General features: G+C 35.6%; 1 protein-coding gene across 1 annotated transcript; it reads right to left on the reverse strand.

Moving 5' to 3' along the window:
* Positions 1-481: 481 nt before the first annotated feature.
* LOC145559596 (mitogen-activated protein kinase homolog NTF6-like) lies at positions 482-9,124 on the reverse strand. The gene is made up of 6 exons (XM_081621001.1): positions 8,872-9,124; positions 5,308-5,437; positions 4,896-5,033; positions 2,270-2,602; positions 1,316-1,499; positions 482-1,215 (listed from the first exon to the last, which is right to left on the reverse strand). The coding sequence occupies exons 1-6, from the start codon at positions 9,024-9,026 to the stop codon at positions 1,040-1,042; spliced, it is 1,116 nt and encodes a 371-aa protein (XP_081477127.1). The 5' UTR covers positions 9,027-9,124; the 3' UTR covers positions 482-1,039.
* Positions 9,125-16,284: the final 7,160 nt, after the last annotated feature.

The raw sequence follows: 16,284 nt of genomic DNA on the forward strand, positions 1-16,284 counted from the left end.
ATAGTAAAATAATAACTTTTTTAGTATAAAGCATAACTTTAAGTACTTTTAACATCCCCCCTTCAAAAAAAAAAAGTACTTTTAACATAACTTTTAATCCGTTTAACAATAAATTAATGTACACTCGTCTATTTGGAGAATTTGTGTTTTGTTTATCTGATTTGATCTAGTATGATCTCTGATTGTCAAAGTTAACCAAACTTTGACCTTATGTGTACAATAATCTATAAAGAAAAATGTCTCAAATAAGATCTTGTTATATTTGTAATAATGTGTATTTTGTTAATATGTAATTTTCATGATTTTTTTATAACGAAATTATAAATAATTAATGACAAAACCGCATATAAAACGATGACCTAATTATATTTTTTATAATCTGATATGATATGATCTAAACTCATTTTTTTGAAATAAGTAAAGATAAGTAAAACATAACAAGACCTAAGTCCTCACAGACACAGATTTTTAGAACAAAGTATGAAACTATCAATTTGCATTTGTGCTTCATTTATAGTGTTGAATTGCAACAAAAGAATACAAACAATATCACTTTCTTTCTTCTATACACTCAAGGTGAATAATACACGTTAGTACCAAACTTCAAGCACACCATATAACATCGTATAAGAGCTGGGAACACCTTTTGACGAATTGCCATTCGCTTCTCTAATCCCTATTATTGGTTTGATAAGTTTACCTCGGTTATGGTTCACTTTTCGAGATTATGATCTAAGGCTACAAAAACCGCTAAAGGAATTAGAACCACTCCAACTCCCTTACTGTCAAATCCTCGATACATTCCCTAATGTTTATTACTATTACTTGCCTCTATGACAGCCTTCTAAAGAAAAGGAAAGAAAAAGAAAATAAATAAATAAAAGCGCAAGCTCTTTTCCACCCTCACCAAGTCACCTCAAATCTTAGATCCAATACAGTACATATATATCCACTCACGGCTGAAGCAGCCAATTATCATCCACAAGACATCTGAGTTAGATGATTATATTTGATGCAGACAAGAATGAAAACAGGAGTCTTACTCGATCATCTTATCAGGATTAAACTTTAGGGTCTCCCGCCATACAAGCTCCTTTATATCTTCTTCATCCAAGGTTGATTGCTCAAAATCAAATTGAAAAGGTTTTGGGCAGGTAGGCTCCTCATTGATTTCATGAAGGCTCGATAAATATGGGTGATTCAATGCTTCGTCAACTGTTAGTTCACATATTCAAAAATCCATTAGCATACCAGAGGACAAACCAGCAATGGACTTGTTGGAAAATAAGCAAGCATTGAGATGATAACAGCATACCTGTTATTCGTTTGCTGGGATCAAATACAAGCATCTTCTCAGCTAGATCAAGCACCACAGGAGATACACTTGGAAATTTATGTGAAAATGGCTGTTTTGGAACACGTGGCAGCTGTTTAATGTACATTTTAGCATTTTCACTTCTCAAAAATCCAAGGTCGGAATCTTCAGGAGAGCCTAGCAGCTGACATATTAAGTTGTAAAGAAATAGATCAGATATAATATATTGGATATTGACGCAATTCAAGAAACATTCAATCTGCAAGACTTGTTCAAATATCCATATGCAAGCTGCAAGTGGATAAGGACTATTCCAGAAATATACTACCGACCTTGACAAATCTACATTTGAAAAACCAAAATCTCCAAAGATGCGTGCACACACAGAGAGCCCCACACACACACACACACACACACACACACACACAAGTACATGATACACCACGAAAATGTGGCGAAGATATAATCAGAAATCAAACTGAAATATTAATCCACTCAATGAGACATTTAATCTTCAAAACTTCTTCAAATTTCCATACATAAGCAGTTGATGTTCATTCCAGAAATAAACTGATCCATTTATGAGAAAGCAAACTAACCCACAATGACTACACTCACTCCATAGAATTGCTCCAGTATTTAAGTATTATGGATAAAGGATAAAGATACATACATGCTGCATTTCCAAGTACTTATAGCTCATAAATTCCTATTCCTCGTGGTACAGTTCCACTATTAAAAATAAACAAGCTTTCTCACTATACAGTATTCACTTCTCATATCAACCAATGCATCTATAAATACTAATACCCTTCAGGCCTTTAACACGTCTTCTACTAAAACTAAAAGCGTACAACCACCTTGAGTATTAATACTAACATGCTTTCTTTTTTTTTTAAAATATGCCACATTTAATGATAACAAATACTGTAAACAGGGACTAAATAGAATAACCTCATTTATGAGCTGTAATTGCTGCAAGTAGTCTTTTCCAGGAAAAAGAGGTTCCCTCTTAATGATCTCCATCATGATGCAACCGACTGACCACATATCAATCGCTGCAGTATACTCTGAACAATTAAGCAACAACTCGGGAGCTCGATACCATCTAGTCACAACATATTCTGTCATAAAATCTGTCTCTGCAGTAGTTCTTGCAAGCCCAAAGTCACATATTTTGAGATCACAATTAGCATTTAGAAGCAAATTGCTTGGTTTCAGATCCCGGTGCAGAACATTTGCTGAGTGTATATATTTTAGCCCGCGTAATATTTGATATAAGAAGTACTGCCAAGGCAAACATACTAAAATTTTTAGACACATTGGATCATCTGATGCACGGGGTAAGATATATCACAAGACTTTAATTACCTGACATGAGAGTTGTAACAAACATAACTGATCAAATCGTAGCGGCAAATTTGTGAAAGAACAGCAAAAGGTGGCAAGAATACAAGTATCCGTAAGACAAAATGGTCTAGAACAGATAACTAAGCCCAAATTGTGGTCATTTCTCAAGTCAGAAATAGGATTATATTTTGATTGTAACAAAATACTATTACGGTCACCAATGTCTTTAATCATGTATCATTGAATTTTGGTTGTAACATAAAAGGCTGTTTTCTTAATTTTTTTAATTTATTGCGACAAGAGCTTTTTTATGGTCACCAATTTACCTTTTACCAGCACTATCTTTAATCATGTATCAAATAAAAAAAATTAAGAAACACAACGTAACATATCAAAGATCACCTATGATGATATATTTTATCACACATTACCGGAAAAAGAAAAGGTCAAAACTTGTGAAGATTGACCACCAAAATCAATGTCCCAAAAGTTAAAGAATGGAAGGAGAATATTTTCACTTTACTCAAGTACAGGGACCGAAAATAAAGAAGCAAAGTTCACATAATTTCACATTACATTTAGACCATCCCAACAAATGTTATATTGAAATCTTGGTTTTAAAAAGCGTGCCTCGCTCCCAGGCTCTAGAAATGGGCTTTAGCTAGGCGAGGCTCTGTCACCAACGGAAGGCACGCCTCGTGCGCGCTTTGGTAAGGCGCGCCTTTGAGCCTCAAGGAAAATAACTAAGATTTAAGTTATAAATTGAAGAATGATGGACATTTTTTCAAATTCTACCTTAGCTTTACATATATCATTATTTAATTTATTATGAATCTTTTTTATTAGTATTAAGTACAATCAAAGTAAAAAATAATTTGAAATAAATATATAAATACATGCGTCTTGCATAAAAAAGGCGCACGCGCTTCGCGCCTAGGCTGCAAGGACCAATTGCGCCTTGCGCCTTTTAAAACTAAGATTGAAATAAAATGAGCAAAATATCAACACTAATCCATCCACATTTTTATGCCTCCTAATGCTATTTGACTTTATTGTTTCAAGTAATTAAATTTGCCCCATCTATAGAACAAAATAAAAATATAATCTCTTTTTTTCGCTTACTATTTTCATTTGTTTGGAAGACAAAGTCTATCTAAAAATAAAACAAAATATCCATCCACCATTAAGAATCCCTTATAAAGGCCCCTTAGAAATTTCCACAACTTAATAATCGCATTATCACATGGAAACTAAAACTACCATTTCTCACAAACAGCATGTGATGTGACAATTTAAGAGCAACATAACCCCTTATCCACAAATTATATATCCATCAAACGGGTGGTTACAAACTCCTGGTTATAATTAATGTTTTCACTAATGGGCTTAACCATCTTCTTAACAATCCATATAGCCCCAAAATTATCCACTTTGAGCTTTTAACATGACAACACTAGTCCCCTTCATCACCAAAACTGGGCCCACAAACAAACACAAATCAAGAACTTTTTTCTTCTTCTTATAAATCCCAACAAAAACTCTGAAGGACACCACTGATTCCTAAAACTCACAACAATGGGATTCTTTCCACATTAGCTTCTACCTATTTTCATTATAGGTAATAGGTAACACCATATATTTGTCTTTGGCATTCTAGCCAAAAGTATTCCAATGTGTGCAAAAGCAGTGGGAATTAAGTCAGGTAGTTTGTATAATAAACTAAGGGATATGAATTATCAACAACTGGACATATTGGAGCTGGCATTTGGGTTGGGCTCTTAGATGCTTAGAAAATGTGTACTTTCAACAAAACTACCATGAATAGAAAATGTGTAGTTTCTACAAACCTATCTAATCCAATCCATAGAAATTGGACTAAGCTACATAACTGTTAGTATTGAATACATTTATACATGTGAATTGCATCAGACTAAAACAATATGCAGCACCATCTTCTAATTCATGCAGCCGATACCGGGTAGGCAGGTACCATGTTTATCATCAAACTCATATACATAGGCATAACCAAGTATGGTCAATAATATCAACTAAGGACTTCATTTCTCTCCCTCTTGAACCATAAAGATTATGTAGGGAATGAATTAACTCATCATCCATTTCGAAATGAACAATAATATATGAAACACAATTGTGAATTCCTTCAGGCCCGCTTTGCTGCAAATGGCAAATAGCAATGAACTATTAATACATTTTATGAGTCAAGGATCACCTGGCAATGATCTTCAGTGAGTTCCTGGGTGGAGCGGATAATTTGATGAAGATCGGTATCCAGTAATTCATAAACAATATAGACATCATTAAACTTTTCTCTTTCAGGTGGTCGTATAATGTCCTTTATCTTGATAACCTGCATTAGCAGCATATAAGCATATCAACTATCAATATACATTCAGACAGTATAGACTTAGTAATAAAATTTTCTCAAAGAATATTGAGGAATTCTGTTATTTCTAAAGTTCTAATATAGACACCATATTGACCATAACTACAACTACAAGACTGGGAAAAAGGGGAAAAGAACTACAAAATGAGACAGTGTGCTGAAAAAGAATCAATCTGAAATAGCAAAAGAAAGTTAAAACATGCTACCCCAATAAATTATAAGCAATTACTGGAATTACATTATCATGGTCCATGTGACATAGCAGTTTGATTTCCCGCAGAGTCCTTTTAGCGTCAATTCTATTGTTAAACGCATCTGCAATTTTCTTAATAGCGACATCTTCATTTGTCTCTGAATTTCGTGCACAACTGCCATCAAGAAAAGAAATGAAGCCACACAGTAAATATTGTAGACAAAGAAATCTGCAAGCATCATGCAGAGCCACAACATACAATAAAAGCTTATCTTTTTCCAGCTTTTTCAAAGAAGGACAAGGAAATAGAATATCATCAAAATTAACACTAATCCTCAAATACAACAAAGAACAGAAAATGAAATACAAGGAAAAGAAAGAAACCATGAGGCACATACCAATAAAATTAAACAAGAAAGTGTCAACTCTATTTATTTGTGCACAAATCTGAAAAGAATGTAATAAACAAAGGGGTACCCAGGAAAATTGCAATTTGATCTATTCCAATAAAAAGAGACATCCCTACAGTTTTATTTATCCCCCCCTAGCTATCTTCTGATCATGTATAGAAAACTATTATGTTTACCCTGTAATTCAGGGAGTTATACCTTTTTTACATATAAGAAATCAGAATTATATTTGCAGCTGAAAAGAGTTGTACAAACAACAAAGACAAGGGGTCCTCTAAACTGATTAAAAAAAATTACAGATGAGCCCAATTTTATTTAAATCTCCCAAACTGAGTAATTCTTATATGCCCTAGCTGCATTGGCCCATAACAATGCTGGATAAATAACCTAATATCAGACTATCAGGTATCACTACATACTAGAAGACAAAGAAACTCATGAAAAGATCGGAGAGTTTGCCCCAACTACACATTTTCATGAACACATTTTCATGAATATTATGACATAACTTCATCTCCATTACCTAACCAAATACCCTATTAAAAAAAAAAAAAAAAAAAAAAAATTGCATACAATCCATATCCTCAATTTAAAAAAACATCACTATGCATTTCTTTCTTCTCTTCATCACTATTACCACCATAATCCTTTTCACTCACTCCCTATCCCCCCCTCCCTCCACCCCCCCCCCCCCTCAACACCTTCACCATCACCAAATTCACCGGCACAGTGAACCCACTCTCTCCCCCCCCCCCCAACACCTTCACCATCACCAAATTCACCGGCACAGTGAACCCGCTCTCTCTTTGGCACCTTTATTATATAATGCCCACCACCCACAACCCTACAATTTGACCAAATTCAATTTCTCAACCAAAATATACAGACTTAATTCTATGACACCACCCACCCCCAAAAAAAAAAAATAAAATAAAATAAAATAAAATAAAATAAAACCGTACGACAGCATAATGAACTACTAATGAGGGACTGAGGGGTAAGGAATTTGGGTAAGAAAAATAGGGGAAACTTAGGATGAGAACTGATAGGTGTTGTGGCTAAGTTAGAGGAAAATGAAGAACAAACGAGGGAGGCAAAGGTGTCTAAAACTAGAGGGTTTTAAAGAGGGGGCAACGGTATTTAGGGTGTTGATGATCCAAAAAGACATGGGATAGAGGCAAGTGCAAAAGAGAGAAGAGTTGGGTTGGAGATCTATTTCATGGGTATGGACAAGGGAGGAAAAGAAAAAGAAAATAAGTTTGGACGGTGAGGGAGGAAAGGTCAAGGGTGGCAGCTAGAAAAAGGAGATGATAGGTAAATAAATAGGACACTGGGGTCATCTTATTAATGAAGACGATCAGATAGTGATGGTGTTGATAAAGGTGATTTGAAGGTGATTAAAACGGTTTAAAAGCAACAAGATGGTTGTGGCGGTGACAGGAATGGTTAGTAGGCAACAGAGTTTAGAGGCAGCAAGATGGCTGTAGAGGTGGAAGTGGAGGTGGAGGTGGTGACTGGATAGAATGTAAGTTAGTAATGTTAGGATTAGGTGGTAATAGATGAATAGAAAATTATTAAAAAAAAAAAAAAAAAAAGAATAGCATAGAGAAAGGAAGGTGGAATAACATCAAAGTTATTGTCATTAACGTCATTAGATATTTTTGTCCAATTTAACAAGGTCTTCTTTGGGAAAAATCTGTGGATGATTGAGTATTGACCTAAGGAGCAAGGATATATGTGATAATTAGCCGAAAGTTACATGGTTTTTTATATCAGTTTAAACTTCTAAATCTCTCAAAATTTATCAACCAATTGACAGCACGGAGATGAGAAAATAAGCTTCTTTATGAAATATGAGAAGAGAACCCATATCATCAGTTGATGGCAGAGTACTTCTAATTTAGCACCGCAATCAGTAAACCATTTTATATCTCTACACATGCTCACAGCTCAAGCCTCAAAGAACTTCATAGCAAATGAAATTGGAATATACTCTTGACTAAACTATATAGAGAAGGAAGCTACTAAGCCTGCTATTTTAAGGTCACATTCTTGCTCTAGATTTTCCTGTCAGTTACCTGTCTTTCTAAAGCCACAAATACAGAACCTTCAGGTGGACACCAGCTGCCTGTAAATAGATTAATTTATACCTTAATCAACTAAAACAGAAATGTGTGCACATGTCCAGCCGGTGATGTAGGATTCAAAGTTTAATTTATTAATCTAACTGTACCGTTAATGAATAAAAAACTCATCATCAAATCCCGTCTATTCAACCCTTCACGTGACTTTACAAACACCAAATTATTCCCAAGAATTCTGAAAAATAAAACTCAATGCCAAATCTAAATGTACCCTTAGTTCTATGTCTCAGAAGCAAAAGATGTTTTTATTTGAATCCTCTTAGAAATTCATTCTTGGTAAAACATTTTCCTGAAATAAATCTGCTCACAAAAACTTAACAGCGAAGATAATGGTATTAATTATACATAAAAAAGTTAAATCAATAACAATAAAAAAAAAGGTTCTTCTCAGAAAAATATATGAGCCCCTTTTCTAGCCTCGATCAAGTAGGATAAGGCCGAACACATTTAAACCTACCCAAAAACGGCAACAATAATCAATACTACAATGAATGTAACAATTATTGGCGTCATCATTGTTTAGTATTACTAATCATGCAGAATAGTGTAGTACTCATATCACAGAAAGGACAATAACTCAGAAAATCAAATTTCTGCAGCTCTTAAAATTTTGAAAACACCAAATCAAATCAGTTGATCATCAATAAAAACGATCAATTTGAATTATTACAATATCGTACCAGAAAATAAATATCAGAACATGCTATTCAATACAATCACGAAAAACAAAATGCATCAATCATTAGACATTTACCAACCTAACAAAACAACTACTTCATCAAATTTTAGGTGGGTACAAGTACAACGACAAATCGATACAATCAGCTAGCAAAACCTCATCAAAAACACGAACACAAAACAATCAACAATAACATAAAACCCTAATTACTCAAATTAATCCATCATCATAATAAACAACAGCAAACTCAAATCATTTCAAATTTGCAATCAAATTCAAACAATTAACCTTAATCAAAAACACAAATCCCAGTAAAACAAATCAAATTCCTCAAATAAACCCCAAAAATGAAAACGAAAGAAGAGAGAGAAAGTACCAAACAATGCCATAAGCACCACGACCGACGGGTTGAATAGGAGGAGCATACTTAGAAGAGACCTCGAAAAGGGTACCAAGGATATTGTACATGGTGTAAGTTCCGCCATAAGTAGGAATTCCTCGAACTTCCTTTGATTTTGCTGAGTTTTCCATGTTTGTGTGTTTGTGTTTCTCTCTCTAAACAGTAGAAGGAGTGTGAGAAGATGAAGAAGTATGTATAGTAGTGCAAAATGACGTCGGGTTTCTTTGCTTTTTTGGGGGATTTTGAAATTTGAACAAAACGCCTTCTCTTCTTGTTTTTCTAATCAAACCTCTAACGGGTGGGGCTGGTCGTCGTTGAAAATTTTGGATACCAAGGCGAGAGGTGTCAATTCGGGTTGATGAATCGAGTTAAGTTGATTTCGATTAATTCGGGTTAATGAGTCGAGTTAAGTTGATTTGGATTAAATTGAATCTATTTCAATTTTGAATTGTGTAGGGGTGTAAAAACTACTCGGGATTGAGCTTAGTTAAAGCTCGTTTATGTTCGTTTATTTAATAAACTAGTATAGCACTTGTGCGATACACGGCTTACAAATCTTGATACTCATATTCATTTCACAAAAATTTTAAAATAAAATGATTTAATGACTAATAATGAATTTACTTATAAATATGTCTTAATCATATATTTTTAACCCTCAAAATAATGATATACGAAGTACTACTTGAAAATAACTTTTTTTTTTAAAAAAATTCTTAAATTGTATGGAAAGATTTGCAAAATAATTTAACTCAATGAACAAACAACCAATACCCACATGAAGTCATATTTTTCCCTCATTTCTATTTGCGCCACTGACCACCTCATTTTTAAATGGGAGGAATTTTTTGTGTGGCTAGTCGCACCGTGTGGCCGAGGTAGGGATGGCAATTTAATCCGAGTTCGATTCGAATCCGATCCGATCCGAAGGAAAAAATCTGATTCGAATCCGTTTAAAATTAGTCCGAATCCGAATCCGATAAAATAGATCCGAATCCGAATAGAGGTGGAACGGACTTGGACCCTACGCAAAGTTCGACGGAGTCCGATCCGAGTCCGAATCCGAGAGTATAAGCATATGCTCTATAACTTGGGACAATTATTTGCTTGTTTTGTAGCAAAATTTTGTTATGTAACTTAGTTTATAATTTAAATATGTTATGTTTATCCTTTAATTGGTATGACAATACAAGCAATTATAGGTATATGACATTACAAAAAATAAATAATAAAAAATATTCGGACCATTTCGGAGGTCCGAATAAACGAACCGAATTCGAATCCGGAAATTACGAGTCAGATCGGATTCGGACTCGGATTTTTCGGATTCGGACTCGGATTCGGATCCGAGTCCAGGGTCCGTTTACTAAACGGATCGGATTCGGATTTAGCCACATCCGACCCGAATCCGATCCGTTGCCATTCCTAGGCCGAGGTTACTCTAGTTACTTGGTCAAGGGTTACTCTAGTTACTTCTAACCAAGTAACCTCTTAAATAACCCCTGACCGAGTAACTCGTAACTCCTGACCGAACCCCTCGAGGTAAACCTCTGGCCGAGTAACTCGAGTAACTCATGATCGAGTAACCCCTTGAGTAACCTATGACCGAATAACCTTTAATCTGTAATACCCCGTATTTGCATACGTATTTTCCTAATTAATTATTATTTTCTAAAAAGGGTATTTTAGTAATTCAACTTAATATTTAAATCTTGGAGCCAATATGATATTTGAATTTTGGCGTCAAAAGTATTTTGAAAACTAATCATTATTTTTGGATAAGATTTATTATCCATTTATCCTATTTTAAAAACCGGATTATTTATATTTCAGATATTTTAATTAAGGCAAAAGCTAAATATTATTATTATTTTAATAGGTCCAAAAATCCCAATTAATTAGCTAATAATTTCGGATTTTCCTATGTGAAAATCTGATTTTTATTTAGTTAAATTATTTGGTGAATATTCGGTATTTTATTATTTTATTATTTATTACAATAAATATTATTTACACAATTATTTTTAATTCCTTAAAACTAGCAAAATATATTCCTAAATACTAAATAGGAGGGCCGAAAATATGAGCTTAGGAAAGCTCAAAAATTTCGGTCATCCCATGAAGATTTTGGGAAAATATTTTGGTAATTTGTATTTTTAATTATCTTCTTAAAATCTCCTATTTTCCATAATTCTAATTCTCCATCTTTTTTTATATCCAATCATTACATTTTCTTGCCATTCATTCTTCTTAATTGCCCCAAGTAATTCAAATTTCTTTAATATTTTTCATGACATACATACCTTCCATATTCAATTATACACAATCCCTTCAAATATCAAAACATTCCTTAAATCTTTGCTCACTTCTCCAAATAATCTCTTAAACCCTAATCACCATAATTCTTCCTACATTTACCTACCATAATTCATGCTCATACTAGCCTATAAATACCCCTTCATACCTCTCACATTCTTCACACCAATTCTCTTCTTTTCTTCTCCTCAATTTTACACAAATCATCCCGTTCATCTTTGAAGACAATTTTTGGGCACTTCTGGTCAGTTTTTGGGGTAGTAACGTTTCCCAGAAAGTTGTTCCTCTCAAAAAATCCTTGAGGTTAGGCTCAAGAATTACCCAATTCGGAGCTATATCGAAGGAGTTATAGCCTCTGAAAGTTCTGCCTATTATTTCCTACGCAAATCCAATTCTTTTCTTCTCCTTTTCTTTTATTCAATTATTATTATTATTATTATGGGAGATTAATATGAAATTATTATGAGTAGTTTTAATTATATAAAATCATATTTTAATAATGTTCATGTTGAATTAATTTAAGAGGTTCATGTACATATAGTAGGGAGGGTTTAATTTAATTATTTGTGATTATTTGTTAACCTTATATTGATTAAGGTTATATTTATTTGTAGGGTATTTTTGATCAAGCTACTTGAGAGTTCTTTTGAAGTGTTGTTGGCTAAATGAAGATCAAGGTATGTTAGGTGGCTAGATACCTTGAAAGTGATCGATTTGAATGAAAATGTTTGAATGATTTATGTTGCTTGAATTAAATTGACTTGAATTATGGTTTATGAAATAAAAGTATGTTTAAAGGATTGGTTTTCACTAAATTAGGAATTTGGTCTTGTATCTATTTTGAGTACTCGTAACATTGGTTACTATTATGGTTATTATTAATAAAGAAGAGTATTTGAGTTTCCGCTGCAAAGTATTGTTATTTTTAGTAAGTTGAGTAGCCTTGCGTAATCACGCGGCGGTAATACGCTCAAGTCTATCTCTACGGTATAATTATACGGATAATACTAGTATTTCCGTAGAGGGAGATTTGGGGGTGTTACAAAGTGGTATCAGTTTTCAAGGTCCTAAAAAGATTAAAATTGGAATAGTAATTAAAATTGTGGGTAGACTTAAGAGGGCATATAGGATAGATAGAGTTTCGCATTTGTGTGTGAGTCAAAAGCCTTATTTTTACTTTTAAAAAAAAACTATTTTCTTATTTGTGGAAAGATGAAGGAGAAAAGGATTCTTGAGTTCTCTATGGAGGCCTATAATGGGTACGACTCTCTGTCTAGGAAAGGCTCGCCTCAACATCGTAGGTAACTTTCCTGGGAGACGCGGGCTCGACCGTCCTTTAATCTCGATTCAAGTACATATTTATTATTTTCAAATTAAAAGAATTGAAATTGTTTGAAACTTGAGTATGCGATTATGTGTGCATTAAAGTTGGTGTTAAAACACCTTAGAGTGTGGTCTAGAGGTCCGAATTTTTGAGTTATTACCGTTGGGTAATCTTGAGTTATGTTTGGTTGAGTTATGAATTGCTTATTGCAAATGGATTTTGAATTGGATTGTTTGTGTGATTTGACAATTAATTAATTGTTTTGCATGTAAGTGTGAAACAGATGAAAATGATTGATGCAATGAGACACCAATATTTTGACATTCATTACTTGAAAGATAGTGGAGTCACAGTTAGTGATTTCATAACTAGAATTTGTACTTTGGCCTTGACCCTTTATGAGAACAATGGTGAGGAAGCCTTGACCCAACAACCTTGGATGGTTCTTCTAGTCTTGGTCCATTTACCTAGGATTAAGAAATACCAACCTCTTTTTGACAAATATGGGGATGTGATCAAGAAAGATGGAACAATGTGGAATGAGAAGCACTATCATGAAGGGAAGTGGTTAGCAACCATGTCTAGTTTTAAGAGGGACTTGCACTATGTGGAGCGCAAGTATGAACCTAAGAGGAAAGTTGTGAAAATTCCCACGATCCCAAAAGACCGCACCTTTGGACCTAATGACCAAATGTACTTCTTAAATGCCCAAGTACCTTTTTCATACCCAAAGAAGCGACATGAGTATGTGGAATCTAGTGATAAGTCCATACCACCTCTTGGTAGTAGCAAACATTACCGTTCTCTTAGCCAAACTCCAAGCTATGAATCTTCCAAACAACCTAGCCCAAAAGCCCATTTCCATGTTGCAAAAAGGCCCAGAACTCGTTCTCAAACTGCAAAAGAAAGAGCCCAAAACCCCAAAGCTTCTTCAAGCCTGTGGGGATGTAAGTCCAACAAAAAGCCCAAGTTACACTCCTGCCCCAGACAAAAATATAAGTAAATCTGGGTCAAGCTCATCAGGCCTTATTCCAAGCTATAGTGGTTATAACCCAACTCTCATGGCCGAACCAAGCAATAGAAGTGATGATCCGGATTATGATCCTATTGAAGATGGTTATGCCCATAGTGTTATTTGATTGTTTTTTAACTATGTTTTTGTTTCATGTTTCAATAATTGTCCTAAGTGACAACGTTGTATTTTCATTAATTATATATGAAATAAAGTGAATTATTTGAAATTTCTCTATGTTATTAAGTGAATTAAATGCTTGTATGAGTAGAACTTGTTTTGATTTCCAAGTGTAATAATCATACCCAGGAATTATGTCTCCAAGAATGAGGGAACATTTAAGGAGTAAGCGCACTGGTTCCAAAGTTGGAAAGGTCCTTAAGCAGTTGACCCAAATTACTGAGAACGTCACGAAGGTGGTGAACAGGGAACACCGAAATCCTGAGCTTGATGCCTATAGTGAAGTCTTTAAGAGGGTAGCTGCAACTAAACCACCTGTTTACTTGGGAAAAGAGGACCCAGCCAGCCTTGAAAACTGGATTAGGGAGTTTGACAAGCTGTTTGGTGCTATCAATTGCCCAAGTGAGCTGAGGGTGAACAATGGGGTTTACTACTTGAGGGAGGAAGCTGACTTATGGTGGGCCCAAAGAAAGGATGAGTTGCTGAAAATACCAAACTTTGGGTGGGATGAGTTCAAGGAAGCCTTGAGAGAAAAGTTTTACCCTTCCTACCTTAGAAAGCAGAAGTGTATGGAGTTTACCAACCTAAGAATGGGAAACATGTCAATCAATGAATACTACAACAAGTTCATTGAGTTGATGAGGATCGCCCCGGAAGTAGTCCCTACTGAAATCATTAAGGCTCAAAGATTTGAGCAAGGCCTAACCTTGACCCTCCAAGGGAAGCTAGGGGGAGTGACTTTTGAGACCCTAGATGAAGTCTATGGCCGTGCAGCCCATCTGTATGGAATTAAGGGGAGGGAGATGGAGCAGGTGGGAGAGAAAAGGAAGAACCCAGACTCTTTTCACGGGGGTGAAAAGAGGCACAAGCCTAATGGAAATTACCAAGGGAATTCTGGAGATAGGAGGGACAACAAGGGGAACTTTGGGAAGGGGAATGGGGGACATTCATCCAACCATAAAGGGAATGGGAACCAAATGGGTGAGAAGCCCAAGAGGAAGTATTTCTGCAAGATGTGTGAGAAAGACCACCCAGGGAAGGACTGTGAGGGAAACCCGGTAACTTGTCGTTACTGTCAGAAGTTGGGACACCGTGAGTATGAGTGTTTCCAGAAGGAAGCTGATGTTAAGTCTGGGAAGGTGAAAGAGTCTAGTGCACCTAGTAAACCACCTCAGTCTAGTGGACCTACAACCAAGGATGCAACCAGTAGCGGTGCGGGAGGTGCCCCAAAGGGTCGTGTGTTCGTGATGAATAGTCGGCAGGCTGAGTCTGCTAATGATGTGGTAATTGGTGTTTTCTTTATAAGTTCTTCTCCTGTGAAAGTCTTGTTTGATTCAGGGGCGTCGCATTCTTTTATTTCTAAGGAAGTAGTTGGGAGTCTCGGGTTAGCGAGTCCTGAGTCAGTTTCTCTAGATGTGTCTATTCCGTCTGGGGAAGTGAGGAGTTGTTCGAGATTGTTTTTGAGTGTGCCTATTTCCATCTCTAGGGTAGAGTTTCTGGATGATTTGATCGAGTTTGACTTGAATGACTTTGATGAGATTCTAGGAATGGATTGGTTGGGAAAGTATGAAGCAAAAATTAATTGTGCGGATGAAAAGGTCACCTTGACTAGCCCAAGTAAGACCAAAGTAGTGTATAAAAAGGAAGGGAAAAGCTCAGGGTTGAGAATTGTGTCTGCAATGCAACTACAAAAACTGGTTAAGAAGGGTTGTCCTTTGTTTTTGTGTAGTGTTCAAGAGGTTAAAAGTGAGGAAAAGAAAGGTGAAGAGGGTATTCCTATTGTAGAAGAGTTTTCAGATGTGTTTCCGGATGAGATTCCTGGTATGCCACCAGTGAGGGATGTTGAGTTCACTATCGATCTAGTGCCTGGAAATGGACCTATTTCTAAGGCTCCATATAGGATGGCTCCAGTTGAGTTAAGGAAGTTGAAGACCCAGTTGGATAATTTGTTGGAGAAAGGTTATATTAGGCCTAGTTCATCACCCTGGGGAGCTCCAGTATTGTATGTGAAGAAGAAAGATGGAAGTATGAGGTTTTGTATAGATTACCAAGAGTTGAACAAGGTGACGGTGAAGAATAAGTATCCATTACCAAGGATCGATGATTTATTTGACCAGTTGAAAGGAGCAGGGGTATTCTCAAAGATAGATTTGAGATCGGGTTATCACCAGTTGAGAATTGCGGAGCAAGATATTGCAAAGAGTGCTTTCAGGACCCGTTATGGTCATTATGAGTTCACAGTTATGCCATTTGGTTTGACCAATGCACCTGCAGTGTTCATGGACTTGATGCATAGGATTTTCAGGCCATACTTGGACAAGTTTGTAGTGGTGTTTATTGATGATATTTTGATATATTCAAAGGATGAAGAAGAGCATAAGGAGCATTTGAGACAAGTGTTGTCATGTTTAAGAGAGCATCAGTTGTATGCCAAGTTGTCTAAGTGTGAGTTTTGGTTGGAGAAAGTAGCATTTTTGGGCCATGTGATTTCCAAGGACGGAGTTTCGGTGGACCCAAGCAAGATTCGAGCTGTGAGTGATTGGCCAACCCCAAATAA

This window comes from Chenopodium album, chromosome 9 (assembly GCF_948465745.1).
Source record: "Chenopodium album chromosome 9, dcCheAlbu1.1, whole genome shotgun sequence".
Classification (NCBI taxonomy): Eukaryota; Viridiplantae; Streptophyta; class Magnoliopsida; order Caryophyllales; family Amaranthaceae; genus Chenopodium; species Chenopodium album.

Coding starts and splice junctions, on each gene's coding strand:
- LOC145559596 (XM_081621001.1), bottom strand. CDS start 9,026: ATGGAAAACTCAGCAAAATCAAAGGAAGTTCGAGGAATTCCTACTTAT. Junction 5,034..5,307: donor GTCACATGGACCATGATAAT/GTAATTCCAGTA, acceptor CTGCTAATGCAG/GTTATCAAGATAAAGGACAT. Junction 1,216..1,315: donor TCCCAGCAAACGAATAACAG/GTATGCTGTTAT, acceptor GTGAACTAACAG/TTGACGAAGCATTGAATCAC.